Here is a 13385-nt window from a genome sequence, read left to right on the forward strand (position 1 = left end):
CTAATTGCAAATCTGGGGATTTTTCTCCAGCAGTTCTTACACTACTAGGTCTTTATTCTGCTGAATTCCCACCGATTTTTTATACTTGCGACCATTTTTTTTTTTTGGCTTTTGCAGCCTTTATGCCGCAGCTGGGATGGTACGTCCTGCTCAGCATCTGCAGGCAGTCAAAGCAGCCCACACATTTCAGAGCATGAGAAGACTCTTCCCAGGCCACCTTCATCTCCCTGAGGGCATTTAATGCTCCTCAAAGCCACTGATTAAAATCTCACCATCCCACCTGTCCGAAGCAGTTAAACAGCCCTTTTGTCTTTTGTGCACAAAGGCTGTCACATCTCCCATGAAAACCCCTCCTGCTTTTTTGTAGCATGTTGGTTGTCCCCTTCACCTGGACACCGACCACCAGCACCAGACAAAAATCCTCACTGACTGCGATGTGGACCTCTTGAAAGTGTCATTTGGCACTGCACATTCAACCTAGCATGACGTTCACTACCTAAGAACAAGGGAAAGGAATTTTGCTCTGTGTGAGTTAGGGGAAGCTGACTTCCCTGGGAGAACTGTACATGCAAAGCAGGGAGCAAAGCGTGGCCAGAGAGAAGCTCCGTCGCAAAGCCTCAGTGTTGAACCATTCACAGCTCTGCAGCCCCAGCTTGAAATACCTGCTCCAGTTGAAAGGCTTTCTGTAAGAAGGGAGATGGTTGCATCTACCTGCTCGGAAAGGAGAGGGAGCAGATATGGAGAAGGCATGACTGTACAACCTGGGGACTGTGCTTGGCTCTTGGCTCTGCCGTACACATGTCAGGTGAGCAGGGGCAAATCAGTGGATTTGTTTGTGCCTCAGTTTGCCTTCTCGACACTGGCAGTGATGATACAGTTGATTTTCTTCTTCCTGGAGTGTTTTGGAGCGTATGGGCTGCAAGGTCCCTTGCGATGAGTCATATCTGTATCCTGCACAGCACTCAATTTCTCAGGTTTGTTTTGGCTCTTTGAAGCTGAACAGCTATAGTAACAGTCCTGCAGTGCTTTGATTTTTGACAATACTTTCCTGTTACATGATGGCTGCAAAAGTCCACTGGGTCTTGAATTTCAGCTACTCTTCCTGCTGTGCTGACCATGTCAGAAATCAGTGTATTTTACCCTGTCTTCAAACCTGAGTTACAGTGGGGGAGAGGGCAGGAAGCCTCCCCGGACAAATGTTTTCTGCGTTGACTGTATTTCCCTTTTGGGGATGGGGCAGGCAGCTCCCTCCTGCTCTCATTGTAAACACATGAAAAGAGAGGAACCGCCACCCGGGTCGGAGCAAAGGGCTGTGTCGCCCGATATCCTGCCGCTGACAGTAGCCAGCAGGAGATGCTGAGGGAAAGGTAAAAGCATCTGGGCTGTATAGAGGTATCCTTCCCCAGCTCTATCCACCCAGCTTTAGCAGGCAGCAGTTTAGGAAATTTCTGCTCTGGAGGACGCATTCGGCACCTTGTTGTGAAGCCCAGATGAGCAGGTCTTCCTCGCTGCTTCTTCACGGAGGAAGTCTGGCCGTGGAAAGTCTGGTGACTGATACCAGCTTCCCCCAGGGGCAGGTAAATTAGACATATTCCAGGCCATATACTGTCCCCTCTTGAATCGTCCTGGCTCCTCTGGGGACATATCCATTTATAGCAGCCAGGGATTTGGGCTGCAGTGCCTTTTTATTAGGAATAGACCTTGCCACCTTTTGTCAATTGCTCTGTGCCACGGGCAGGGTCTGGTTCAGCCTGCTGAGGTTCACAAGCTGCGGGAACATGAAAAGAGCCTTTCTCTGGCAAAACTTGATTTAGCCCAATCAGTATTAGGGACATTGTTCAGGAATGGTAGGATTTATGGTCTTAATTTGAAGACCAGACTTAGCTGGTCAATGGGATGGTTTCTGGTCTCGCAATCAATGGAGTTGAAAAGCTAGGTAACAAAGGCACTATCTTTTTTTTTTTTTTTTTTTTTAATAAAGAAGATCCACATTTCTGCACTGAATCCCTGGAAGACTAGAGCCAGTCATATTCTTGATTCCAGTCCAGCATTTAAGGGCTGTCTTTCCTCAAGTAACTTCAGCCCTTTAAGCATTTCGCTTTCTCTGCTGCCTCTCCCTGCCCTGTCTGCTGGGCCGAAGATTACATAGCTCATCATCTTCCTTGCCGTCAGTAAGGGTTTGTTGGAAGGTTTTGTTATCCATGTGCTAGGGTTGTCAGGGAGTAACAAACTCCCCTCAAAACTCCTGGTGCTTGGGCTAACGCTTCTCCTAGTTGCTCTACCAAGAGAGCTCCAGTGCCTCCTAGGCTGCTGCATGATGGCTTCTCTCCAAAACACTTTAAATATTCACTCAAGGGGAAAAAAAAAAAATCATTTGTGGTGCTATGACATCACAGTGGAGACCACAGACAGTCATGCCAAGAACCCCTTAGGAAAATAATAAAAAGAAGTTATATCTGAAAGAGCAACCAACCAACTGCCTTAATATTTGTGGAAGACGGGTGACTAAACATCTCCAGTCTGGTCACTGAGGGATACCTCGGGACCAGGGTGAGCCGCAGGCTGTGTGCCAGCGGGGAGCCAGACCTGCAGGTCCCACATCTCCACCTTCCCATCTTTCCAGGCTGCAGAGAATTTGGTTAAGCAGCAGTTTCCCAAAAAGAACATGCCCGACATGAGCAAACCTCTGCAGTGTCACCTCCTGTGTGACTTTTTGCTGGGGTGGGTAGTTCCTGGACCATCCAAAAGCAGTCCTATGTGTTAGTATGTGTTTTTCCTACCCGATAATGTCGTGCAAAGTGTATGTGATTAGCATCTGGGAAAATAAACAGAGCATCACACCTTCTCAAAATGTTGCTGTCAAAATACTTAGTAATACATTTATTTTGTTAAAATAAACTATGTACAATAGACGATATTAATGTGCAGTTACAATATACAATAATTACATGTTTAAAAGAGGCTAAGCAAAAGAATACAGAATCATGTGCTGTAAATAGGAAACTAATACTGTTTACATGATTTTTAAACTATGAAAACATAATTGCTGGAAAACTGAGTTTCCTTGGTTTGAAATTTTATTGCTTTGACATGAATTCTGAAGATTTGGGTAGTATTTGAAAAAAGATATATCACTCAAAAGTCAGACATAATGTTTTAGTACTCATCCTTTGGTTTTACCAGCCCCATACTCCAGTGATATTGCACACAGCAACTTTTAAGAGAGAAAAATTCAGTTGCACACATCAAGTAAATAACTTCTTCTTAACCTGGTAAGAACTGACTGATGTGTTCGGTCCCGATTTGTGCTAAGGTCATTACATCTGCTTCACAAACAAACTCAATTAGAGTAACTTGTTGCACTGTTACTTTAGATATTGCTGAAGTAATATGCAAAAAGAAAGGAGAGAAATTTTCTTGTCTTTGTGTTCTCAGGGGAGCAGAGAATCTCTTTGCAGTGAAATGCGGGTATTTGGCAAGTGCATCAACATCATAAAAGATTTAACTGTACTCAGTTATCCTTGCACTCGAGGACAGTCTGGCCCATCTCTCTGCTCCTGTTTGCAGCCTTCTTTGATGCCCTCCCAGTCTCAAGGTGCTGCTGAGCCCCAGTTATCCTGGTGTGACTCCACGGAGGCACTTCTGAGCCCTTTGGCCGGGCTCACGCCATACTTGCTGGGCAGCATGGGCACCGTGCTACGCCTTGCTCTGTAGCATTTCCCACCTGGCGGTGTGGGCTCACCACCTTAGATCACTTCTGCTCATAAGCGAAGAAGACTTTGCCAGTGTCTTTCCCCTCTCACATAGCGTTATGTTATTGCTTATTAATGAATTAATATTTACAAGTTTGCAGAAAGTTTGGGCTCATTTACGCCACACTGACAAGGCAGTTCAGTGCCTGCCAGTTCTGTAATGCAGTTAGAGCAGCTGCCTGTTTTGGGGAAAAGTGTTGGGAGAGAAGATAAGACGGTCATACTATGGATATGGCTTACATCCAAACTACTTTGACAGACATCAGACAAAAACTTCTACGTTATCAGTACAAATAACTGTTGTGCTGGAAGATCTGGAAACTGTAGACAGATGACAACTGTTTACTCTGAATTCATTAACCTCTGATCAACGTCAAAATTCACCAGAGTTGATATCAGCGAGAGCTCAAACTGATCTTTGGCAAAACCAAATGCAAAATTAAATCTGGCATCCCGAATGGGATGAGATCAAATTAAGTGACAGCAATGAGTGCAGTGTCCAACTCAGCAAAGATACCCGTTTGTCTTGAATGTTACGCTGTTAATGTAATCATTTTCATCTTCAGCCTCAGTAGTGTTTGAAAAGAGGAGTTACAAATCCAGTCTCCAAAGCTCAAGCTAAAGATCAGATCAGCAAAATCTCCAGGTGCCTAACTTCTTTCAGGAGTCCACAACCAGCAGCCAAAAGGTAGAAGAGATTCTTGGACCTGGCTCGGTGTATCTGTGTGCTCAAAGGTTGGTCAGCCACGACAAAGGGCAGAAAAGGAGGAAATGTAGACTCTGAAATGCTTTCCACATTAGTCATGTGTGGACCCCATTGAAATTTTCCATTGTCTTCATAAGAATTGAAATGAAGCCAACATACGGCATCTTTGAAAATCCCACCCTAAAATTATAGTTAGAAGCAGCAGCCAAACACTGCATTATGGTCTGCACGTTCTGGAAGGAGGGGTGGGGATCATCCTCAGAGTTATTTTTGTTAACATATTTCCTAAGTTAAAGAGATTTTTCACCATTGACAGCAATTCATATGATTTTTGCTTTTTGCTCTGTGATATATGGATTTGTGAACTCTTACAAGGAGGTTCTGGCTCTTTTTGCTGTTCTGGTGGGGTTCCTGGAACTCCCCAGGAAAAAGATATTCTTGTTCACATGGTTCTGAAAGCTTTAACTGAAACAAAACAAAAAAAAAAGAGAATTTGAAGATTTTTTTCATCCTAGTTATTGGTGTCCCCTTAACATCTGAAAATAAAATTTAAGTTTTAGGATCAAACTGTCATAATTGCCAATTATGTCCTGGGCCCTGATTTTGCAGCTCTGCCCCAGAGCAGAAGTGTCGATGTTATTCTATTGCATTCATTACTTCTAATTGGTGTTTTTGTCCCAACTTTTTGATGCAAAATATTTCTATTCATGTTTTGTTTTGATAGGTGAAGACAGCTGAGATCACAAGCCACTACCAAAATCAGTGGGAGGTTTTTTCCTGCTTTCAGAGGGTCTTTGTTCACTAAGAGAAAAATAAACATTTATAGTAGAAATTTGTCTTCATTTTTACGTAGAGCTCAAGTTATCTGACATAGCTCACTCCATGCCCACCTCCTGTCACAGCAGATGCTCCTCCCGTCCTATACAATTGTGAACCAAGAAAAGGTTCTGTTATTTCCAGATATATATTTTTTTAATGTATGATAAAATGTGCCACAAATCCTCTTCAGGGAAAAGGAAAATACGGGGAGAAAGGCGTATGCAGCAAGATTCCTGCATTCTACCTGTTTATTGAACAAATGTTCCCTGAGCCAACATGAGCGTATGTTGATTGCTTTGCTGGAGAAGACAAATATGCTTTTAAACGAGCCTGGCTTGAGACAGATTGATATCATTGCAATTTATTTTTAATCCAGATGAAGTTTCAGTATGGTGAATCAAGAGGTATTTGCTGTGCCACTTGGGGAAAAGAGCTACAGAAAAGGTCACAGGCTGTAAGCCAGCTGTGTAAGCAAACGGGCATCTTTCATGTCTGAATTAGAGGGACGTTTCTGTAAGGACATGGCAGCTTGCATGGTGAAAATAAATCTGCTAGACGCATATAATTGGTGTAACTGGCCACTGTATCACTTGCTGCGTATGAGGTTGGGTGTGATGAAGGGAGGCAGCAATAGAAGTTGTTTGCAAGAACATCTGCAACCTTTTCCAAGCTCCTGTGAAAGGTTCTCAAATTAGGTCTCTGGAATCTTGGGACAATATCTTGGATGAGATCTTGACACTTTGCTGTCAATGGGAAGTAAAGCCCATGCATCCTTGTCAACAGTCACTGGTAGTGAAATGTTTGTTCCCTGTTGCTTTGTTTGCTACAGTGATTTTCCCACCCTCGGGTGGGTTTTTAGCCACTTCCCTAGAGTTGCGTTGCCGGGATTGTTTCTGGGGGAGTCCTGTTTGGTTTGTGTAGCGGCAAGCCCAAGGCTTGTCTCCTTTCCCAACTCATTTCTTAGTTCTTCCCTACCTCAGAGGTGGCAGATACCAGACAGGTTGTGGTACCGAGCACAACAGAACACCAGGTGATTTGTACAGTGTATGGGGAATGGGAAATCACTGCTTTCGGGGGGGGACAGGGCACCAATACTAGAGCAGTTAGAAGAGATTTTGTTGTATCTTAACTACAAGGGCAGGTCACCAATGGCCATATTCAGCCTCCCTCATTTACACCAGCAGTATCATTGGGATTGAACGAGACACGAGGAAGCTGGAGACAATTCCTTGTGAAGTAAGATGCTCTTCAGTATGAGGGAGACTGACAAAATCCATCCCTTAGTAAAAGTATTTGGAATAGCTTTATTGCAGATTAAGATGCAGCGCTAGATTTAATTCTGTGTTTATTTTGAACTGAAGCAGTGCTTTGAAAGAGAAAAAAGGTGAGAAATATTAATGATGGCTGCTGAAATAATTGTTTTGATTGTCATGCTGGACTCAGAGTGAATGTTGCAGTTCCCACTAGGAAGAAGAAGATTTGCAACAGGACCCAGCACATGTGGAAGTTGAGGGAAAAATTCACATTATGCCTAATTCAAGGCAATGCGAGGCAAGAGCTTGTAGTTGGTTGTTCTACATGAGCTACATACTGTAATAGCAGATATTTACAGGGCAGTGAGAGAAGGTCTGGGAGCGTTTGGTACATAGGACAACCAGGGGGAGCTCATCTGGAGAACTGCTGTCCACCACTCCTCGAGGATATAAGTACATGGGACTTACACCTGGTTGAACAAATGCTCCCGGACGGACCTGTGTGGGGTTAGAGCCTTGTTTCTGCATTCTCCCCAACTTTTCTGAGCTCTGGGTGGCACAGGACAAACTGTGGAAATCTTTGTGAGGCCTCCTTCAGGTCATGCTGGAAGTGGTGATATAGCACAGGATTGCCCCAGTTCCACTGGCCTGGTGTTTTAGCAGTTCTCTGAAGGGCAGAGGCATCTGTAGGTTGTTTTAATGTGATAAAAACTCTCGAATGTCTTGAGATATCTCTCTAATACCTAATATCTTTAATATCTCCTTGCAGGAGTTGGCATGAAAACCCTTTGGGAGCTCCGTTTGAAACTACAGCTTCAGGTTAACAACTCCTGGTAGAACATTAAGGTTTCAGAAGAGGCCAAAGGAGATGGCTTTTACAGGATCTAGCAGATTTCTTGTAAATTGTCAGTGCTTTTGAAATGATAGCAGACTATTAGCAAAGGCAGCTCTGTCAGGAAAGGTTTTGACATTAATTGCATTAAGAGGACACTGTCAAATAGGTTCCCGGGATGGTTTACAGCCTTTATGACTCTCCTAACCACGTTCCTTTGACGGTGAAGTTAGGGTCTGATTTCTAGCTCATCTTACAGTGAGAATTTCACCTGGCAGTCCTTTATTGATTTTCTTTTCTTGTTACTAATGGTGCTTGAAAATAACTTGCAGTTTGTATCTGTTGCCTTATGCCTGCGCTTGCACTGTGCCTGGTGTTTTGAAATTTCTGGAAATAAGCTTTGCTGCCTGTTCACACACCATCTGTTGGCTTTTAGAAAAGGTATTAGGTATGACTTGCCAGATAGTCAATGACCCTCCTTACATCTTCCTACAATCCCTTTCTAAAGCCCGTTGGCCTGTGCTATTCCTGCCTCCCCAAAATAATAGTGTAACAGGGCAGACCCTTGAGTAAGTGCCACATTGCATGGATAAGTGTGTGTACATTACCTAACACAGGAATAATGTTTATGGGACCTGCATTAACCATGGCTATTTTAAAGACATTTATTTTTGTTGGAAGAGAAATCAAAAACAAATGGAGTGCAGAGGCCATTTCTCAGTGGATTGTGACCACCCTCCCTCCCTTGCAGCTCCCACATGTCAAATTTTGGTCACAGTCATCTTGAAAAACTTGAAATTTTGCTGCCTCACAAACTTGATGTGCTTGGTTTTGTAAGTGCAAATAAAATCCTGATTAGTCTTAACATTTTTTGGATGCATATTAATACTTTTGTATCTGCTTTCACTGCTATGCAATGATTTGTGCAGGGTGCTGCAGTTTAATACGTTAGCACAGTAGCATTTTAGTTTCTACATCACCATATATTTTTCATTAATTTTCCTCGAACCACTGCAGTTATGTTAATGCTACAGCTTCCTATTCGATTTTTGATTTTATATGCCTATCCTATGCCATCCCATTAGCATTAATAGACACCCCTGACACTCGGTGGCACACAAAAATATCATTTGATTATTTGTGGCTTTATCTGATGCATGCCGGGAATGCTATATTGCACTTTTCCAGTGTGCTCATTATCTTATGATGAGCTCAGCTGTCAGTCTGGATTTCTATTTCCTCTATTTTCTGAAGCTCTAAGAATATCTGGCAGCCCCAACCTGAGTGTTTGCATTGCACTTCAGCTAAAACAGACTTCACTTACTTTAACCAGAGAATTCTATATAGGCTAGCACTCTACAGCAACCTACACGCGCTAAAACAAAGTAATAATCCTATTTTATTTCCACTGAAGTAAATGGCAGTACAGCGAAGCTCTAATTTTCTCTGAAATCTGAATCTGTTGAAAGCTTTTTTTTTTTTTTTCTTTTTTGGTTTCAGTGGACTTCTAGTCATGTTGTAAGCCAACACACATTCCCTAAATACTTATTTATTTAGTCCACTCCTGGTTTTCCCCATACTCCTCTAATATCTCATTACATGTCACAGTTCAGCTGACTGCCAGCGCCCCAGCTGCGCCAATACTCACTGCTCTGCCCGGGGATGGCAACACAGCCTCTGCGGCACCACACGAGCCCCTTCACCGGGCTTCAGCACTGCCCTCCCTCGGAGCTGTGCTTTATCAGCCAGTCCATTCGAAGCAAATGCCTGGGACATAACAAAACCCAATATAAAATATGCCCAAAGAATGCCAGCAGTGAGGAAGTGTTTCTTTTGCCTGTCTTTGATTTAGCACACCTCTGTCTTCATCCATGCTTATGTGCAGCAGGAAAGAGATGATGAGTGAAAGCTGGCTGGGTAACAGCAACAAGGCATTTGCCTCGAATTTGATCACTTTTGTCGGAGAGAACAGTTGATTTCTACCTGGAAACATTTTGGGTTGTCGGAGCTGGTTTCTGTAGGTGTCCATGGTAAATTGAATTTGTGCTAAAGAAGGAGCTTGGATCCGTAAGCCTCGATGACTGCAGGATTAGGCACTGCATCCTGCTTCTTCCCTTCCCTGCGCCAAGGGTGCAGTTCCTGGAGTCCTGCTGAAGTCGCTAATTGCTCAGAGTAACACCGGGTCTATAATTCATCACTAATCACGAGAGTTTTTCTGGCTGCGTGTGTGTCCTCAGCCACACTACTGTGCTGCAGAAGAGGAGTGGGCTGGCAGCGGCCTGGAGTGGGGCGCGGGGGGGCACAGGGCGCGTGTCCCCGGGATGGGAGGGTGCACTGTCGTTACTTGCTTACTCCTAGCACTTCTGGAAATGCTGACTACAGACACTGCTTTTGCAAGGAGTTACATCCGAGGTTTTCAAATCTATATTTGCTGGCACTGGGACTTTCCGCTTGGGGAATGAAATCCATAACCAGACAGTCTCATGGCATTGCCAGGGTACCCGAAGGCGGAGGCAAGTAACGAGACGCCCTTCGAGTTCACCTCTGAGCGTCTGTGTTGCTGTGATGTGCAAAAGTACAGGCTCCCTGGAGAGGCTTTAGCGAAAAGGCATGCTTTCTTCAATGGCAAAGAGAGCCAACAGGCCAGCTTCTCTTCTCTGACGGGCTGCGCTTCCCATCTCTGCGCTCTCGGCTGCAGCCCGTTGCCTGCCGCTCGTCTGAAAGTTCACTCCTGAGGACTGCAGCCACGTTGCAACTTACACAGCACTCACGGCAACGAAGATGGAAAAATGGGAGCAAAGAAAGAAGAAATGAATGGGAGAAGGGAGGCTACAATAAATCAACGTGTTTACAACTCCACTTTGATGAGATTTTTTACATGAGATACTGCATTAAAAAAATAATATATAATTTTTAAGGCAATCAGATCACCTTAAAGCACTGGAAGTCAGTATGACCTTTGGCTTTTTGGTTTTGCTATTTTTGTCTGCTGGGTGAGATGTAGAAATCCAGCTGATCTATAAGGTAAATTTTCAGTTGCCATGGCAATGTGTCTCGCTCATGGTCTCAGTTTGGAAGGGAGATTGTTCCACGCTGCTATTTCACGTCCAGGGCAATGTTCTTTGGTGGCAGAATTTCTTTGTTTCAGTACATTAATGCTACAACTCTGTTCTTCCTTTCCCAGCTTATGGAAACATGGCTCAGCGTGAACATTCCCCTGTAAAAATACAGCTATTTGCATTTTTTTGTTGTAAGAACATTCCTTAAGTCTGGAGGTAAGTGTTGATCCATTTTGATAGCTTGGGTGCAGCAACATCCTGACGCTGTGAAGTTTCACCATTAAGTGAAAACAAACTGGAATCACTCCATCTTTGCTTCCATGTGGTCTGAACAAACTACAGTATATCTTGAACCAGCGAGTCTTATAAAAGAAGAGTAATTTAGAAGTATGTCCTACCTATAGCTTACATATTAGATTTCTACAGATCTCCATGTGCTCTCAGTCAATTCAGATTCAATTTCTAAGAAGTACTGCAAATTCCTAATTTTGATCAGTTCTTGCTTAAGGCCATAAATGGAGGTGCTTTTGTTTCTTTTACCACCTTCAGTTCTTTTTCCACACGGCACCTTCACCCCATTCCTAAGGTGAGGAGTCAAGCAGGATCAGGCATCCTGGTTTCTGTTGGCTCAGTGCAGCCTGCAGTAGTGGGAGCAGGCTGCATACAACTCTGGAGGGTTAGGAAAGCACATAGACATGAGTTGGCCTAGTGTGATACAGCTTGGAGGTTTCACAGAACGGAGGGCTCCTATATTTGGGTAAGAAGGACCCCTTTCTGGTCATGTTCCCCATTTCAGTTGCATGTGACCTTCATTGCCTTTCTAACCTGCTTGGTTTCATTGAACTCATCTCACTTTTCTTTCCAAGTGACTTCACACAAGGGTGCAGCAGCGGTGGCACTTTGCACAACGCTTCTTCTTCTTCTTGGGGTGGAAAATAGTCAGGATGGCTTCATCAAAGACAGTCTTAAGGCCTTTCTGTGTGAGGGCTGAGCATTCCAGATAGCACTGTGCTCCAATCTGAAAGAGAGGAGAGAAAATGTGAGTACCCACTGCTGGGAGAGACAGAGCGACCCTGTTCCATCAACATTTTACATGTCCTGACACGGAGGGAAGCCCAGACCTTTAGAAAGGGGGTCAGGTCTTTGTTGTGTTTTGTATCTGGCTGCCTATAGGATTAAGCAACAAGCTCGGATGGTCATCCTGAGCGAGGGAGCAGGGCTGAGCACCAACACGAGTATCTCACCACAGAGGGTTAACGGGGAGCTGAAATTCTCTGTACGACCCTCCAGAGAGAGGGGGACTGCACCCAGGTTGAGTGCTGGACCAGGAGCTTGGCCTCCCAACTGTGCAGCTGGGGAGGGTTTCAAGGAGATGATGGGTTGTTAGCTGAACCCCTTCATATACTTGGCTCTTCTGCCCCGACCTGTCACTCTTGTGTCCTGCCTCCTGCAACGTCAGGGAGCTGCTACCTGGGGGAGGGCTTCCAGCTGGCATCCGGGAACTGGGAAGCATCATCTCGAGATGCAAGTCTCCTGGGCATGCTGGTATGACACAAACACACACAGGGGCCTGGGAAAGCAGTCTCAGCTTATTCAGCAACCTTGTTGCTTACTCAGCTTCTTCTGCTAATGGATGCTTTCGCTCGCCTTTGAAGGCAAAAGCCTCTAACAGCCCCTGCCGCATATGAGGTGGAAATGGCTAGGGTCCAGATGCCTGAATTTCAGGGCTTGGGGAGGGCTTTTATCCCCCTATCTTCTCGGAGGAAGGTGCAATAGCTCAGAAACTTCAGGAGCTCCCTCTCTCCTGCTTGAAGTGCAACGGATAAGTGAGAATCAATTTGTCTGTGCTTTTGTAAAGGACAGGGACGAGTTTGGAAGGAGGTGACTGCAGAGAGGGGTTTGCCGCGTGCACCTTCTGGCAGAAGCCTGAACAAGAAACACTTTACAGGTAAAGTAGGCAGTAAAATTTGCCCATTTGCCACCTGCTGCCCTGTGTACCTTGCTGCTTTGCTTAGAGGTCAATAGGGTATTGCAGCAGAACAGCAGGCTGAGGAGCCACAGCCTGTGCCTGGGTCCAGCCTGTTTGAACAGAGGCTTTAATCTCTGGCTGGGACCAACCAACGCGCCCTGGAGGAGTTCACCTTCAATGGAACAAACCCAATGGAAAGCTGTGATCAGTGGATTTCATGGGACTTCAGAAAAAGCTATTACCTCCTTCGCTAGCTTCACTCCGTGCTCGTAGGTGAGTGGTTTCTCCTTCATGTAAAGCAGCCGAGCCAAAGTTTTGGGATCATCCCGGAGATCAATCTAGTAGAAAATACACAAACCTTGTGCTGAGTACCACCTCGCTGTAATTCTTGAGGCAGATATACATAGCTTTACAAACCCACAGTCATGTCCTTGCATAAGGGCATCTGTCCCCCCGGCCTCAGAGGATACTTCAGAAATCAGTTGCACATATATTTTCCTTTTTGGTTCTTTTTGGTTTTTTCCCCTTCTGTTTAACATGAATTAGTTCTCACTGATGGGTTTTTGGGCCACAGCTCAGATATCTGTGGTAAAGTAAAGATGTGGTTTAGTGGAAGCCACACTGGAAGGGGAGGCTGCAGCGACCCTGCACTGCATCACCCGAAAAACACCCTGACAGGCCAGACAGACACAGCTCAGTCTGACTTACTTGAAATAAAATCCTTTGTTTCCATGGAAAACATCGAAGTGAAGCATCCTGGCATTTCAAACCCATCCATTTTCAGAGCGTGTGATCCAAAGGGTAATACTTCTATTTTAAAATGGGTGTCTTAGATTATTCCAGTGGGGAAAACAAAGCCAGTGTTTGAATGATTGGACTTTCCTACGGCATGAAGATTTTGGTTTTGACCAGAATTTGATCTGTTTCTCTAACTTGGCTTAGGTTGCTGTCCGGTGTTCGGACATTTTCCAGACAGTTGTATCCCTACTTCTCAC

General features: G+C 44.7%; 1 protein-coding gene across 3 annotated transcripts in view; it reads right to left on the reverse strand.

The window, feature by feature from the left end:
• Positions 1-2904: 2904 nt before the first annotated feature.
• Positions 2905-13385, reverse strand: part of RHOJ (ras homolog family member J) — a 64712-nt gene continuing 54231 nt past the window's right edge. The window contains exons 4-6 of one of the 3 annotated variants that reach the window (XR_010070853.1): positions 12633-12728; positions 9346-11439; positions 2905-4923 (exon numbers count right to left, since the gene is read on the reverse strand). Coding sequence is in view for 1 of the 3 variants with exons in the window: in XM_063333553.1 (XP_063189623.1) it covers positions 11293-11439; positions 12633-12728 (243 nt within the window). In the remaining 2 variants the exon portion in view is untranslated. Of the gene's footprint in view, positions 11440-12632; positions 12729-13385 lie in introns of all 3 variants that reach the window. The other 2 variants (XR_010070852.1, XM_063333553.1) reach the window with 2 other exon arrangements.

This window comes from Chroicocephalus ridibundus, chromosome 4 (genome assembly GCF_963924245.1).
Source record: "Chroicocephalus ridibundus chromosome 4, bChrRid1.1, whole genome shotgun sequence".
Taxonomy (NCBI): domain Eukaryota; kingdom Metazoa; phylum Chordata; class Aves; order Charadriiformes; family Laridae; genus Chroicocephalus; species Chroicocephalus ridibundus.